At 39.8% G+C, this 17719-nt stretch overlaps 2 protein-coding genes across 3 annotated transcripts; one reads left to right on the top strand and one right to left on the bottom strand.

The window, feature by feature from the left end:
- Positions 1 to 325: 325 nt before the first annotated feature.
- LOC111674413 lies at positions 326 to 5026 on the top strand (the record flags this gene model as incomplete). Its single annotated transcript, XM_023434793.1, has 5 exons — positions 326 to 688; positions 1579 to 1941; positions 3323 to 3525; positions 4657 to 4845; positions 4912 to 5026. Coding segments are annotated over 5 exons (1206 nt in total), but the record flags the coding sequence as incomplete, so codon positions are not given.
- Positions 5027 to 8320: 3294 nt separating this feature from the next.
- On the bottom strand, positions 8321 to 17215 carry LOC111674412 (high mobility group protein 20A). Of its 2 annotated transcripts, none has more exons than XM_023434792.1 (7): positions 17014 to 17215; positions 16078 to 16336; positions 15841 to 15955; positions 11879 to 12043; positions 11723 to 11804; positions 10936 to 11151; positions 8321 to 9989 (listed from the first exon to the last, which is right to left on the bottom strand). In XM_023434792.1, exons 1-7 carry the CDS (start codon positions 17102 to 17104, stop codon positions 9853 to 9855), a joined length of 1065 nt encoding a protein of 354 aa, XP_023290560.1. In that variant the 5' UTR covers positions 17105 to 17215; the 3' UTR covers positions 8321 to 9852. The 2 variants fall into 2 exon arrangements, with proteins under 2 accessions (XP_023290560.1, XP_023290559.1); XM_023434791.1 differs by having other exon boundaries at positions 10912 to 11151.
- Between the last annotated feature and the right edge of the window lie 504 nt (positions 17216 to 17719).

Genomic DNA, 17719 nt, shown 5'->3' on the forward strand with positions numbered 1-17719 from the left:
TACGGAGAACGTACAACGGAAATTCCCCTCTACGATGTTTCTCTATAGCTAATCGAAACCTCTCGTTCGCTCTGTTGAAAAATTCAAATTCTCATCATTTCTCGATAAAAACGGCTTTGGAGAAATTACCGATAAGTTACCGGGAATTTCTCTTCGTTTCTTACGTAACTTACTGGATTTAGAACTCTACGCATTATACGTTGTACTATGCCCGTAGAAAACCACATATATTACTTGACATATTATACTTACCCAACCCTGCGCCTAGGTATGCTACGAGTTTTTCAAGATGTCAAGCTAATTCTGCCACGAACCTTCCTTTTAGGCGTGGGTGAAGTGCTGTGTCCTAACCCATCCCGGCCGCGACCGCGTCGGCTACCTACAGAGCTACGTAGCTGGTCTGGAAGAAATCAAGGACCTCTTCTCGAGTGAGTCGGAGCTACGGGATTTCGAGAAGAGTGAGGAAGCTGTATGCCTCTTCTTGTCGGCCCTCTCGCGGAAGTGGCAAAAACTGCAGAAAGAGGAACGCGGCAATTTCGAGGCCAGGTTTCGGGCCTACGTGGGCCAGGTACACAAATGGGCGCTGGCGTCGATAGCGGACAGACCTGACGACTCGGAACGCGCCCTCTGGATCTATCAATGTATCGGTGTCTTAATCCTTCACTGCTCTCCGATGCTCCATTCCAAGGTACGCACCTTAAGGTGAAGTGAAACACGTCGAGGAACTTGATCGACGTCGATAAAGAAGATTTTTCTAAATACCTACGTTGCCGACGTTCGTTGTTATATTGACAGCTGTATCGAATTATATTGGATATTGTACCAAATGGCATACTCGACCTGTCGTTTTCGTACAATAAATACAAATATGGCGGACAAGACAGACGTAGGGCAAACGGTATCCGCTAGGTTATAAACGTCCATCTTGTCCATTTGTTTCATCCAATAATTTACTTTTTGATCTTCCACTTTTATACAGTTTCATACAAATATTGGTTACGGATCTTACGACTTCAAATAGCCGTTATCAGTCGTTATAAACAAACGTTAAGTGCAGATATATGCATACATTNATAATTGTATATTGATCGAAATATGAGAGCTCGACGCCATTTTGGTTCTGGTCTGGGCTGAGTGTGTCAGAGTTTCGGACAGTTTGGTCTAATACCCTTAAAAAAAGTGTTGTATTCGAATCGACTGATTTGAAGGGTGTTTCACTTCACCTTAAGGATTTTCTATAAAAGTGGTTTAAAAGCGAAACCTGAATAGGGTCGCTTTTAACATTGCTCTAAAATACGTATTTTAACGCTAAAAGTGAGATATGTGTGAAGAGGTATCCTAAAAGCGCTCATAAAGAAGCTTAAAAGGGGGTATGAAGAGGTATTGCTGCTAAAATACGTCCTTTATTGCTTTTTTAAAGGATTTTCTATAAAAGTGGTTTAAAAGCGAAACATGAATAGGGTCGCTTTTAACAGTGCTCTAAAACACATCTTCTAACGCTAAAAACATGAGTCAGGACCTATATCTATGGTTCTCGTTCTTACCCGACAAATTACGAAGTTCTCTTTGATCTTTTAGACTCGACCCAACAGCCCTCTGAGACTCCTCATCACCAAAGCGGTATTACCAGCAGAAGGTGAACCGCGCACCTTTCTGGTGCACCTGGCCAAGAAGATCTTCGCATTCATCCTTCTCGGCCTGGAAAAGCTCGATCCAAGAAGCGATCAATCATTGCAAACCCTGACGAAGAACCTACTGGAGCGCTACTTACCTCTCCTGGTGACCGACGTGGAGACTACCGGAGCTTGCAGCGTCGCCGACGCTCTTTCCCGACCGTTTCGCAGCGCGTCGGAGTCCTACGCGAGATGGCTCCTGGAGAAAATGGCCGCCGATTTCATCATCGTGGTGGATGGCACAAATACCCACCGATGTTCCTATCTGGTTGGTCGGCGTTCTTTCGCGTATTTTTGCATCTTTCCGCACTCATTAAGGTGAAGTGAAACACGTCGGGGAACTTGGTCGACGTCGATAAAGAAGATTTCTCTAAATACCTACGTTGCCGACGTTCGGTTTTATATCGACAGCTGTGTCGAATTATATTGGGTACTGTACCAAATGGCATACTGTACCTGTCGTTTTCGTACAATAATTATAAAGAAATCGAAGTAAAACTCCCAAAATCCTCTGGATTCATGCTTTCTGAGGCCCTAATTGACTGCAGAGGGACCCCCTGCGCCATCTGTGATTTCCACGTCAATTAAATTTTCACTCCGAGACCTCGTATTCCCATCGTTTTAGCATAGAAGCGCATACGACACTTTTTTTACCTTTATCCCGTTCAAATGCGAGTTTATCGACTACCAGAGTGTTCTAAATTGTCGTAAAATTGTCCTGACGCTTTCGATTCTCATATCAGAGCCTTCGATAATTGTACATTGATCGAAATATAAGAGCTGGACGCCATTTTGGTTCTAGTCTGGGCTGTTAACAATTTTTTTCCAAAAATCCAAATTTTGAATGTATCAGGACAATTCTTAGATAATCAGGAGTGATGTGTCAAAGTTTCGGACAGTTTGGTCTAATACCCTTAAAAAAAGTGTATTCGAATCGACCTTAAGGTGAAGTGACACCCTCCTCAAATCAGTCGACTCGAATAAGACACTCTTTTTTAAGGGTATTGGATAGAACTGTCTGAAACGTTGACACATGACACGTGAGCAAGGAGGAATTATCCAGACATTATCAAAATTTGGATTTTTTAACAAAACGCTTTAACAGCCCAGAACAGAACCAAAATGGCATAGACCTCTCAAATTTCGATCAATATAAACTTATTGAAGGCTATGATATGCGAAACCAAAGGGTCAGGACAATTTTACGACAATTTAGAACACTCTGGTATCGATAAACTCGAATTTGAACGGAATAAGGCAAAAAAAAGTGTCTTATGTGCTTCTATGCTAAAACGATGGTAATACGAGATCTCGGAGAGAAAATTTAGTTGACATGGAAATCACAGATGGCGCAGTCAATTAGGGCCTCAAAAACCATGAGTGTAGGGGATTTTTGGAGTTTTACTTCGATTTCTTTATTATTATTGTACAAAAACGACAGGAGTATGCCATTTGGTACAATACCCAATATAATTCGACCCAGCTGTCAATATAAAAACGAACGTCGGCAACGTAGGCATTTAGAAAAATCTTCTTTACCGAAGTCGATCAAGTTCCTCGACGTGTTTCACTTCACCATATTCGAATCAACTGGTTTGACGCGGGTTTCACTTCATGATAAACAAAATCTCTCATGTATTGGACGTTAGGTCATGCTCTTCCTCGGAGAACTCCTAAAGAGCGGGAGGATCTACAACCGCCACATCATCGAAACCATCATCTCGGCGTGTTTGCCACAGGCCATAGGATGTTACGTCAAGGTCCACGACTACCATCCACATAAAAGGCTAACCTCGCGCCTCCTCAACGATCTTACCGCCAATGTCCACTACAAGGAGGATTCTCGATTAAGGTTGGAGGCAACAGAGAGGTCATTGCGTCGAAAATTACTTCTTTTTGGTGTAAAACTACGCCTCTCTCTGCTTTAATGTGATATGAAAGGCGCTGAGAGATTTAATCGACGTCGACAAATTAAAATTCATCTTTACCCTTTTTGGTGGTAATGCCATTTTGAATACTCAAGTGGTAACATAAGCTGGCGCGTCCCATTATCGACATTTATATTTATGTTGAAGTCCTTTGCAGCCTACGTTGAGAATTATACGAACTGAAGCATTCCATATGTCATTTCGGTAATGTAATTATGAAAAGATCGATGTAAAACCGTCGAAATCCCGTGAATTCATGACTGTTTATATTTTGACGGACCAACGTCGCCATCTGTGATGTTTCGCTGCAACTAAATTTTTGCTTTTAAGGTGAAGTGAAACCCCCTTCAAATCAGTGGATTCGAATACAACACTTTTTTTTTAAGGGTATTGGACCAAACTGTCCGAAACTTTGACACGTCACTCCTGATCATCTAAGAATTGTCCTGACACATTAAAAATTTGGATTTTTCAAAAAAATTGTTTAACTCAGTCCAGACCAGAACCAAAATGGCGTCGAGCTCTCATATTTCGATCAATATACAATTATCGAAGGCTCTGATATGAGAATCGAAAGGGTCAGGACAATTTTACGACAATGTAGAACACTTTGGTAATCGATAAACTCGCATTTGAACGGGGTAAAGGCAAAAAAAGTGTTGTATGCGCTTCTATGCTAAAACAATGGGAATACGAGGTCTCGGAGTGAAAATTTAATTGACTTGGAAATCACAGATGGCGCAAGGGGTCCCTCTGCAGTCGGTTAGAGTCCCAGAAAGCATGAATCCAGAGGATTTCTGGAGTTTCACTTCGATTTCTTTATAATTATTGTACGAAAACGACAGGTGGAATATGCCATTTGGTACAATACCCAATATAATTCGACCCAGCTGTCGATATAAAAACGAACGTCGGCAACGTAGGCATTTAGAAAAATCTTCTTTATCGACATCGAGCAAGTTCCTCGACGTGTTTCACATCCCCTTAAGGTTAACCAACCTCCAGGCTGAATTACATTTACTCGGAAAGCAACTATCGATTTTTCATTGTTTCAGAAAGAAATTTGAAGAAATCATTTGCCGTTGTCTGCAGCGACATCTTCCCGTCCACTTCCACATATCCGTAGAGCTCTGCCGATTGGTGGCCACTGTAAACCTTGAAGTAGCAAAGGCCTCGCTGGCACAATTCGAGCGCCACGTGTCGGATGCTCAACGCCAAGGAAAGTACAACGCAACAGCTCTAAGGTACACTGACTTCAAATTATTACAATTTTACATTTCAACAAATAGGCAGGCTTCCTTTTCTTTCAGGCTCTCACTGACTAATCTCCAAAGCTCGATAGAAAAACTCGAGTCGCCGCAACTGCAAGAACAAGCGACGAAGCCTCGATGTGAATAGCAAAACATCGAATGTATGGACAGTAGGCACCCCCACATCGGAAATATGGAATGAAACCTATTGGAGAATTTAGTGCTTTTTTAGTGGTATTTTAGTGCTACAGCCTAGATTTTAGTGCTCCGCCCCTTATACCGAAAATCGGTGGTGGTGTTGAGTGAACGTTCACTTAACACCCCCACAGTGCATATTGCGTTAAGGGAAAGATTCACGGGAAAAACGAGTATGCAGCATTTTGGTGCTATTTAAGTGCTTTAGGAATACCCAAGAGACAGATCCGAAACATCATCCCCTTCACCCTAAAACTACCCCCGATCGTATAGACTCCAAGGTAGAAAAGGTAGAAGTAATAACACATTTTGCACGTTCTTCTCTCTCATTATTTTGGTGTTATTTAAGTGCTTTAAGGATATCGTGGGTATCCACAGAGCACATAAATAGCACCAAACTAATGCGAAAAGAGAACGTGCAAATTTTGATATTTCTACCTCTTCCGTCTTGGAGCCTATACGATTGGGAGTGGTTTTGAGGTGAAAGGGGTGGTCTTTAGAATCTGGCTCTTGGATATCCTTAAGGCACTTAAATAACACCAAAATAATGCGAGAGACGAACGTGTAAAATGTGTTATTATTTCTACCTCTTCTTTCTTGGAGCCTATATGATCGGGGGTAGTTTTAGGGTGAAGGGGGTGATGTTTCGTATCTGTCTCTTGGGTATTTCTAGAGCACTAAAATAGCACCAAAATGCTGCACACTCGTTTTTTCCGTGAATCTTTCCCTTAACGTAATATGCTCTATGGGGGTGCTGAGTGAACGTTCACTCAGCACCACCACCGATTTTCGGTATAAGGGGCGGAGCACTAAAATCTAGGCTGTAGCACTAAAATACCACTAATAAAGCACTAAATTCTCCAATAGGTTTCCTTCCATATTTCCGATGTGGGGGTGCCTACTGTATATACATAAACATCGACCGTGGATGACGCCGAACTTCGAGCCGAAAGTCATCGTCCATGAAATATTATAAGGGGACATAACGCCAAGGGTCGGTTCATAGCAGATATGAGGTTTGTTCGTTTTGCCTACACTTTCTACGCTTTTACGAAAAGGGTACACTTTGGCGTTCGTTTTGACGGAAGTGACGCAGATGTCGCTGTTCGTTTTGCGAGGGCATCTACCCCGAGGATACACTTTCTCTACACTTTCTACCCTCGATCCCGAGCGAGAGCAAGAAGGGTAGTCCGGGAATTTGGCGGCAAATTTCAAAATTGAAAAGACCAATAAACAGGAAAATACAAAATTTATGCTAACGTCTCAACGCAATATAAATAGAAGGAATTATTAATGCATCTTCTTCGTGTATAGAACGATTTAGCGTTTTAGTTTTGTACGTAAGGTTTGAAACAATTTACAATAATTATGTATTACTACGTAACCGCGGTTGGAATGAACTAAACTATCATTTTTCCCTGTTGTAGTTAAATTGCTTTTCATTCTACTGCAATAACATTCTCACCCTTATTGATTCTCGATACCTGAAATTCGTGAAAGGAATTTTCATCTTCTACAATTACAAGGTAATAGAACGAATTGTAGGACCCTGTTACTGTTAAGGTGAAGTGAAACACCCTTCAAATCAGTCGATTTTAATAAAACACTTTTTTTTAAGGATATTAGACCAAACTATCCGAAACTTTGACACATCTCTCCTGATCATCTAAGAATTGTCCTGACACATTCAAAATTTGGATTTTTCAAAAAAATTTTTTAACTCAGTCGAGGCCAGAACCAAAATGGCGTCGAGCTCTCATATTTCGATCAATGTACAATTATCGAAGGCTCTGATATGAGAATCGAAAGGGTCAGGACAATTTTACGACAATTTAGAACACTCTGGTAAACGATAAACTCGCATTTTAACGGGATAAAGGCAAAAAAAATGTTGTATGCGCTTCTATGCTAAAACGATGGTAACACGAGCTTTCGAAGTGAAAATTTAATTGACCTGGAAATCACAGATGGCGCAAGGGATCCCTCTGCAATCAATTAGGGCCCAAGAAAGCACGAATCCAGAAGATTTCTGAAGTTTTACTTCGATTTCTTTATAATTATTGTACGAAAACGACAGGTGGAATAAGCCATTTGGTACAATACCCAATATAATTCGACACAGCTGTCGATATAAAAACGAACGTCGGCAACGTAGGCATTTAGAAAAATCTTCTTTATCGACGTCGATCAAGTTCCTCGACGTGTTTCACTTCACCTTAACTTGTGCGCTCGAGTTAATTCGAGCGAAGAACTTCAGCAACACTTTTTGCTGATTCTGGAGCAAATATAGCAACAATAAAAAGGCATGGTGGATGGTCAGACGTAGTAGCAGAAGAAATATTGAAGACTCTGTTGAGAACAAGCGAAGAATTGGAAAAATGATAACCTCATCGATCAACTTGAAATCTAAGGAGTGCGATGAAAACTTGGACCAATCCAGCGAAGACCAGAAAAGTGGAAACTGTAGCGTCGATATCAAAGATTCTTCGAAATAGTATAAACGAGGAAGTCTGAAGAAACCTTGGAGAAAAATAAAAACAACCGTTGTCTTTTGTACTGAGCAATTGTACAAATTGCACTGTGACATTTAAGTAGTTTCTCTCCAGGCGATGCCTCGATATTTTTTCTTTTAAAGTTTTTTTTCCTTCCAAAGTTTTTCATTCATTCAAAGTTAGTCTTTCGTTCAATGTTTAATTAGAATTAAGACTCTAATTATAATCACCAAAAATGGGTGCCAAAGAATGATAAACTAAATATAATTCCCAGTCATAAAAAACACTATTACGAGTTAATATTAAACAAAAAAAAGTGTTCATTAATAGCAAGTACTATGAAGACAATATAGAAATATAATACTTTAAGTTTTTCGTTTAATAAAGTGTTTGAAACTTATTCAGGAGTATTTGTAAAACTTCATACATATAAATAAAATTTTTTGTTCCTATTTTGCCAAGCTTGTTTGTTGCTTTTGTTTGGTACTTTTTTGTTACATGAACATTTACTTTTTTTTTTGTAGAATGGGGGGCCTGGCCCCCCAAACCCCCCACCGGGGCTTCGGCCCTGGACCCCGGTTTCGGCATTTGTCAATTTCGTTTTAGTGCAGCTATTATGTGCATTGAATTATTTACAGAGATGCCTTACACGCACTTGTTAGAAAAAGTATCGTGTGCGACGCGGGCCGAAGTTGGCGATTGCGACTCGTGTGAATACCGTCATAATCGCCAGCTTTCGGCCCTTGTTGCACAATATACTATTTACTACTCAACGTTTGTAATAATAAATAAATAAAAATGTTTTTATTAAAAAGAAAAATTTTCCCGTATTCTCCTACATTAGACCTTTCATGGAAAAAAAAAAGTGTGCCATTATACGCAGTACTTTTTGAAAAAAAAAATGGTCAAAAATGTGTAATTTTTTCGACGTTCACAGTGGTATAGGGGGTAATGGTACAATTAAAAAAAAAAACGAGTTGACCATGCTGCCACGTAACGACACCTAGGGACAACACTTGTGACGTCAGCGCCGTGGCTGTACCTATGCAGTACTTTTTGAGAAAAACATTGTCAAATATGTGTAATTTTTTCGACGTTCACAATGGTATAGACTCTTAACCCTTTCGATACAAGCGCTCTGTCCGCCAGTGTACATACATGTCATCAGATGGATGCCGGGTATATCCGACACTCGTACACACAGGTCGTCAGATGGATGCCGGATATATCCGGCACTCGTAGACACATGCCATTAGATGGATGCCGGATATATCGGGCACTCGTACACACAGGTCATCAGATTGATGCCGGATATATCCGACACTCGTACACAAAGATTCATCAGATAGATGCCGGATATATCCGACACTGGTACACAAAGATTCATCAGATAGATGCCGGATATATCCGACACACGTACACACATGTCATCAGATGGACGCCGGATAATCCGACACTCGTACACAAAGATGCATCAGATGGATGCCGGATATATCCGACACTCGCACACACATGCCATCAGATGGATGCCGGATATATCGGGCACTCGTACATACAGGTCATCAGATGGACGCCGGATATATCCGAAACTCGTACACAAAGATTCATCAGATAGATGCCGGATATATCCGACACTCGTTCACACAGGTCATCAGATGGATGCCGGATATATCCCGCACTCGTACACACATGCCATCAGATGGATGCCGTATATATCGGGCACTCGTACACAAAGATTCATCAGATGGATGCCGGATATATCCGACACTCGTGCACAAAGATTCATCAGATGGATCCCGGATATATCCGACACTCGTACACAAAGATTCATCAGATAGATGCCGGATATATCCGACACTGGTACACAAAGATTCATCAGATAGATGCCGGATATATCCGGCACTCGTACACACATGCCATCAGATGGATCCCGGATATATCCGGCAATCGTACACACAGATTCATCAGATGGACGCCGGATATATCCGACACTCGTACACAAATATTCATCAGATGGATGCCGGATATATCCGGCAATCGTACAAACAGATCATCAGATGGATCCCGAATATATACTCGTACCGAAAGGGTTAAGACGACGAATGCCGGAATCAAAGTTGGCACCAATCCCGGTTCAATGCTTTGCAGATCGTTACGAGCCGGCGTGGCCTGACGCGGTGCGGCGCAAGAAACGGAATGGGGCCCGGGCCCTTGGAGGACGCCCAAGGTCCATTTGAGGGCGTCCTTATCTCCGGTGCGAATGGCGAGCCCGGTGATGCTTGGACGAAGTCCCCGTGGTGGCGGGAGGTGACCGTCATCCGATCGGCTCCAATCTGGCGATGGCGTTGCGCACGGCACTGCGTAGCGAGGGCTCGACGTTTCCACTTAACATGGACTCGAGCCTCTCGACGTAGCCGTCGACGTTCTGAGGAGTGGCTCCCTCATGGGTACCTGTGGATCACGTGAAGTCAATTAAGACATGGCCCTATCAACCACTGCTCTCTGTACTAAATAAAAAGAATTCAGAAGTTCTCTAGAATCCAGATCCTGTATTGGATGAAAGAATCCTTGTCACCGATATTGATCCAATTTCTCGACGTGTTTCCCTCCACCTTAAGATAATATGAAAGGCGCTGAGAGATTTAATCGACATCGATAAAATAAAATTCATCTACATCCCTTTTGGTGGCGATTCCGTTTTGAATTCTCAAGTCGTTCACAAACTGGCGCGTCCCGTTACCGACATTTATATTTATGTTGAAGTCTTTTACAGTCTACGTTGAAAATTACACGAATTGAAGCATTCCATATGGCCCCTCACCTTAAGGTGAAGTATAAAATTATCAAAGGCTCTGATATGAGAATCGAAAGGGTCAGGACAATTTTACGACAATTTAGAACACTCTGGTAATCGATAAACTCGCATTTGAACGGGATAAAGGCAAAAAAAGTGTTGTATGCGCTTCTATGCTAAAACGATGGTAACACGAGCTTTCGGAGTGAAAATTTAATTGACCTGTAAATCACAGATGGCGCAAGGGATCCCTCTGCAATCAATTAGGGCCCAAGAAAGCACGAATCCAGAAGATTTCTGGAGTTTTACTTCGATTTCTTTATAATTATTGTACGAAAACGACAGGTGGAATAAGCCATTTGGTACAATACCCAATATAATTCAACACAGCTGTCAATATGAAAACCAACGTCGGCAACGTAGGCATTTAGAAAAATCTTCTTTATCGACGTCGATCAAATTCCTCGACGTGTTTCATTTCACCTTAACGGGCCCATAATTCAAAATGCTCTGATCGTCGCACCATTTTGTGGGATATTAGGTAATCAGTTAATACAGCTATCGGTGCATTCTGCTCACTACTCGAGGACGACCAAGTCAGACCTTGCAGAGGAACGGCAGCAAAACATCCTGCCATCTGCGATCGGAGGGAATCCAGGTGGCGTTGGAGTGCCTGGTTGGTGACGCGCTGTTGGTTAGTTTCCGATTCTAAACGATTTACTGCCGCATGTAGACTGTCGACGTGACGCTGCAGTACCGCATTCTGCGCCTCGTAGTCCGAAGTTGCTTTTCGCAGCTGCCTTAATTCTGCCTCGCAAGCTGTGAACGGTCCCCCAGCATTGTTATTATTATTATTATTNATTTAAAACTTTACAACATGAATGTTGAGGCTATAAAGAAGGTCCTGGGACCCGTGAAATTTCATTTTTAAGAAAATTGATTTATAGATATTTTCAAAATTTGGTATAAAAAATTTAATTTCGCGAGTTTCAGGACCTACTTTATAGCCTCCATATTGACGTTGTAAAATTTGAAACGATTCGGTACACGTAGTTTGGAGAAAAGTTTCATGAACGATTGACTCCTCAGATTCCACTTTCACATCCCCTTAATCTCTTCACCTACAACATCGTGTGAGAGACGTGGTATTTCAGTCGGGCTAAACGTGAACAAAACGTGTGAGAGACGTGTGAGACTTTGAACGTTCAGCCAAACCGTAAAAACGACGAAAAATGGGGAATTACCCAACCCTGAGCGTGACAATCAACGTGTTAAAATAAATGATACTGAATTTCCGTGGCAAATAAATTTTCTACGTAAAACCAACTTGTACGAATTTCTTGTCCAGCTGACGACTTCCGATAACCAAATAAAAATGAGTATTTCGCACCTTTGTTATGATCCAAGAATTCTTCGGTAAATATTGGAATGTCGAAGCCAGAAAAGTCGTTATCCTTATCTTGCTGAATGTCCTGGTAAAGAGCAAGAGAAATTAATACGTGTATCGGTATCTTTTCACATAATTATTGAAACTGAATCAACATACGTTCTGTTCCAAAGTTGTGTCCGCACCGTTCCTTTCTCTCTTGCTCTCATTGTGTTTCTCTGAGGATTGCCTTTCACTGAAAATCCTGTATGCTTCGGTCTGCTTGTAATCGCTGAACTCTCGGTTGTAACGCTCTTTGTCTTGTTCAGCAGCATCCAGATATTGCTGAAAGGAGACATTTCCGATTTCCTGCGTTGTAACTGCTGATCTACATAATATATACTAAGGTCCTTCCCAGTGAACACTGTTATATAACTTGGGTAAATGTTCCGTTTTCGGAAACTAACATGTTACGTAGCATAAGAGTAACATGGAAGTTAGATGTTAGTTATTATTTCCCACTCAGTAAGGTAACATGTTATATTAATGTTACAATTTCAGTTACCATAGAATAATATTAATTTTTCATAAATTTAATAAAAAAGATGACGCAATTTTATCTAAAATTATATCATTTTTATTTTTAATTATTTTTTGGTACTTGACAATAGTTAGATATTAAACGACAAGTCAGACTTTCAATGAAATTATGTAAATAATAAACTATCTGATTTTACTTAAAGACTATTATGATTTCATTCGACTAGCAAACAATAACTGATAATGTATATGCGCGTATGAATTAAAGTCACATCTTTTCATACGAGTAGTAAACAAAATATGACATATATTAATCTTATGACATTTGACGATGAATTATGACAATGACGATGACGATAATGTAATAAAATAAATGACAGCACCAATGTAGTTCTGTTTTGTTACAAATATGTGCTGCATATACACAGTAATATCAGGACAGTTACATAATGTAAGATGAGAGTAACAAAGTTACGCTACATTTATATAGAGACGATAGTAACAAATGTTATATAACCAGTTAGCTCCATGTTACATAACCGTTAAGTTACTGCATTGTAACAAATGTCATGTAACTAGTTAGCTCTATGTTACGTAACTGTTAGGTTATTACATCGTAGCTACCATTAAGTTATTTGTTAGTTTTAAATTACATAACTGTTAGGTTTGGTGTTCAGTGGGTTACTCGTATCTCCCTTTTAGCGTTAAAAGACGTATTTTAGCAGCAGTACCTCTTCATACCCCCTTTTAAGCTTCTTTTTGAGCGCTTTTAGGATACATCATTACACATATCTCACTTTTAACGTTAAAAAACGTCTTTTAGCAGCAATACCTCCTCATACCCCCCTTTAAGCTTCTTTTGGAGCGCTTTTAGGATACTTCTTTACACGTATCTCACTTTTAGAGTTACAAGACGTATTTTAGCAGCGATACCTCCTCATACCCTCTTTTAAGCTTCATTTTGAGCGCTTTTAGGATACTTCTTTACACGTATCTCACTTTTGGAGTTACAAGACGTCTTTTAGCAGTAATACCTCCTCATACCCTCTTTTAAGCTTCATTTTGAGCGTTTTTAGGATACTTCTTTACACGTATCTCACTTTTAACGTTAAAAAACGTTTTTAGCAGCAATACCTCCTCATACCCCCCTTTAAGTTTCTTTTTGAGCGCTTTTAAGATACTTCTTTACACGTATCTCACTTTTAGCGTTAAAAAACGTCTTTTAGCAGCAATACCTCCTCATACCCCCCTTTAAGCTTCTTTTTGAGCGCTTTTAGGATACTTCTTTACACGTATCTCACTTTTAGCGTTACAAGACGTATTTTAGCAGTAATACCTCCTCATACTCTCTTTTAAGCTTCATTTTGAGCGCTTTTAGGATACTTCTTTACACGTATCTCACTTTTAGAGTTAAGGTGATGTGAAAGTGGCGTCGAAGAGGTTTTGTTTATAAAACTTATCTCCCAACTCGATTTACCGAATAGTTTAAAACTTTACAAAGTGAATAGGGAGACTATGAGGAAGGTCCTGAAACTCACGAAATTTCAATTCTTTTCAAATTTGTATATAGGTATTTTGAAAATAGTTAATAAAGAATGGAATTTCGCGAGTTTCAGGACCTACCTTAGGGTCTCGATATTTACGTTTTAAAGTATGAAACGATTTGAGACCCCCAGTTCGTAGAAAAGTTTTATGAACGACTGAGCTTTTGGATGCCACTTTCACATCCCCTTAAAAGACGTATTTTAGAGCACTGTTAAAAGCGACCCTACTCATGTCTCGCTTTTGAACCAGTTTTATAGAAAATCCTTAGAAGAAGCCATAAAAGATGTATTTTAGCAGCAATACATCCTCATACCCCCCTTTAAGCTTCTTTTTGAGCGCTTTTAGGATAAGAGGGAGCGACGATTCCCTAAAAATGGGTACGGGGACTTTTAAACCGCTTTTAGTTATCAAAATCATACATTAAATTTCGACAGCTTTTAGTTGTTGAAATCGTACATGAAAAATGGAATGCATTAACGACATTTTTCACGGAGCAAAAGCTCGCGAAGTGAATACAGGGCATCAAATAAATACCAGGGACTTTTGAAGTCGAATTTATGCCGTTCTTGGCTAACCAAAAAGTTGGGCTTTGGTTTCGGCTTTATTCTGTCAAATTCGCTTTCCATTTTGGTAGCAAAGTTCAGCAGACTCTCAATTTTTGGCATACAAAAAACACACGCGGAACGCAGTCGTCACATTTTTTCATCGTTGTCATATTACATTTTATAAAAGCGGCCTTTTAACTAAAAGCGGTCATAAAAGAAGGTACGAGTATGGCGTTTTTTAGCAGCGGTCCAATCATCTTTAACCAAAAGACGTTTAAAAGCGCTGCTAAAAGTGAGGTATGAGTAAGGACGTAACTGGACAGCTGATACCTATTTGATCAATACGCAGAAAACTTCGACAAGGCACCCCAGCGCCACTAGACTCGGGCAGCGGTACTAAATAAGTTTAAGGTGAAGTGAAACCCCCTTCAAATCAGTCAATTCGAATACAACACTTTTTTTTTAAGGGTATTGAACTAAAGCCGAAACTTTGACACATGACTCGTGATTATCTAAGAATTGTCCTGACACATTCAAAATTTAGATTTTGTATAAAAAATTGTTAACACAGCCCAGAACAGAACCAAAATGGCGTCGAGCTCTCATATTTCGATCGATATACAATTATCGAAGGCTCTGATATGAGAATCGAAAGGGTCAGAACAATTTTACGACAATTTAGAACACTCTGGTAATCGATAAACTCGCATTTGAACGGGATAAAGGCAAAAAAAGTGTTGTATGCGCTTCTTTGCTAAAACGATGGTAATACGAGGTCTCGGAGTGAAAATTTAATTGACCTGGAAATCACAGATGGCGCAGGGGGTCCCTCCGCAGTCAATTAGGGCCCCAGAAAGCACGAATCCAGAGGATTTCTGGAGTTTTACTTCGATTTCTTTATAATTATTGTACGAAAACGACAGGTGGAATGTGCCATTTGGTACAATACCCAATATAATTCGACATAGCTGTCAATATAAAAACCAACGTCGGCAACGTAGGCATTTAGAAAAATCTTTATCGACGTCGATCAAGTTCTTCGACGTGTTTCACTTCACCTTAAAGGTAGCAGCGCCACGTCCCGAGAAGTAATTCTAGTTTATAAAAATGTATTTATGCCAGTTAGGAAGGACAGGCAGTTCATGTATATGTGGAGGGGGTAATTTTTGGGCTCAAGGGGTGGAGCAGTGAAATTGTAAATTGAGCAATAAATAAGCAATCAATTTTTCCTACATTTTGCACCACTTATTTTTTTAATTTCACACAAAATGTCTGGTGGCGCTGCCACCTTAATGTTAAAGCTGGCATAGCCATTGATTTTTTTAAAATGGCTCGAGCAATCAAATTCAAATTTGTGTAATAAATAAGTAATAAAAGAGCAATAAATTTTGGTGTATGATTTATGCGGTTATGCTAACGTGGCGCTGCTAGCTTTAGGGACGTCATATAACTCATTAAAACAATATACAAAACACTGATTAAAAATCACTGCCATAGTATACCAAAATTTACCTGTTTTTGGTCAACAGGTAGATTACTCCATTCCGAGGCAAGAAGCTTAGTGATTTCAGCAAATGACATAGATGGGTTTTCTCCTCGAACCTTCTCCCTCCGGTCATTAAGAAATCTGTGCAAACGGAAGAAAGTATGACCACAAATGACAGTCAATAGAAAGTATTCTATCAGGAAGCTTAATACAGTTTCGCACCAAATATACACGTACACGCATTGTATACATTAAACTCTTACCGAAAGTAACCCGTCAGTGGTTGTTTGGGAGCAGTGGCATCACGAGGTACCTTCTTACGCTTCTTGGCGCGATTAGCAACAATTGCCGAGCCATTCCCCCCAGGGGTGACGACGCCTTTTTTCGCTCCACCTTCCGACACGGAGTCTGGCGTCTTGTCCAGTACATTGTCCGGCATATCATTGGATATTTTATCCAGCGGCTTATCTTCCGAGTTTGGCGGCAATTCGACCGGTGGCACAAGCGCACCAAGGCCCATTCCTGCATTAGGATTACTACATTACTGCATTAATACAAATAAAGATCCATGTACTTAATTTTAAGCCTTGTCAAATAGTTTTTCTTCAAATAGGTATCTAATCGCACCGTTGATCATTGACGCTAAAAGCTTTGATACGGAACTATAATAGAAAAATGAAGCTGGTTACATTTTTCCATGAAAGAGTTGACAATGTAATATAATTCAAAACATCTGCATACAGGACAACTATCAAGAATGGAAAGTAAAAAAGTTATGAAATAGGCTATCTCGCATCACTCAACGTTACGCGTTTCTCTCTCAAAAATGTATTTGCCTCGAACTCTACCGAGTTTTTGATTATAAATAAAGACAAGATTGTGATCATCGTAACGATATAAAGTGTACAAATTTCAACCGAGACATTAGTTTCATAATTTTTTTTGGTCTCCATGTAATCATTTTTATTTGCACAGTAATTATGAATCAACGTTGACATGGTAAAACTAATTGAACACATTATTTGAAAATCTTGGTTAAATGATATGGCAGTATCGTGAAAAGGTTTTGCGACAGATGACGTATCATTTTAAGCCATTTAAGAGGAAGTATAATATTTAACGCAGATTTCTGATATGTCTTTTGACACAGGTCTTGGGAAGTTATGGAAAATACAAAAGTGGACTTTTCAACTACTCGCCAGGGTGCTCGCCGGCTTCGCCATTCATTCCTGCCGACTCCGTTCCTCCGTTGCTTTCAGGAACTTGGTTCATGGGAGTACTCTCGCTCATATTAATTGCAATCTTAATGTCTCCGCCGATTTCACCGAAAACGAAACGCTTAAATGCTCAACGTTAACGCGAGAACATCAGTCAATCGGGCCCAGGGGGTCGGCACTGCCATGTATTGGGGTGTAACGCTTTATGCACTACCGCCATCTTCGGTTGAAGTACACCTTCTTCGCGAACTAAAATATTTGGCGGGCTATTCAAATTCATTTATTAAACGAAGGGATATTTTCGAGATTTAAAAAGTACTTGCAATGATCGAAACAGACGTTGCTTAAAGTGACACACAAATGTAAGAAAACAGTATATTAAACATAAAAGAAGTAACAAAAGTGTCAGTGGCGCAACGCCTGTTTTAAATCACTGTAAGAACTGAAATAATTATATTAAACATTAGTTAAAAAGTAACATATTTATTAAGATAAAAATATTAATTATCATGAATGTATAAATATACAAATTCTATACAAATTTAATTTTTGTTATGATTACTTTCATGGATTAAACGCGTTCTATAGATCGCATTTAATCCATTTAATTATTACAATTATTATAGTAAGAAACTACAAACTGTTCTTGATTTACACTTTTACTCACAAACTCACGTTCGCGATTTAA

This window comes from Orussus abietinus, unplaced genomic scaffold, assembly GCF_000612105.2.
Source record: "Orussus abietinus isolate OABI.00-Male unplaced genomic scaffold, Oabi_2.0 scaffold54, whole genome shotgun sequence".
In the NCBI taxonomy this organism is placed as follows: Eukaryota; Metazoa; Arthropoda; class Insecta; order Hymenoptera; family Orussidae; genus Orussus; species Orussus abietinus.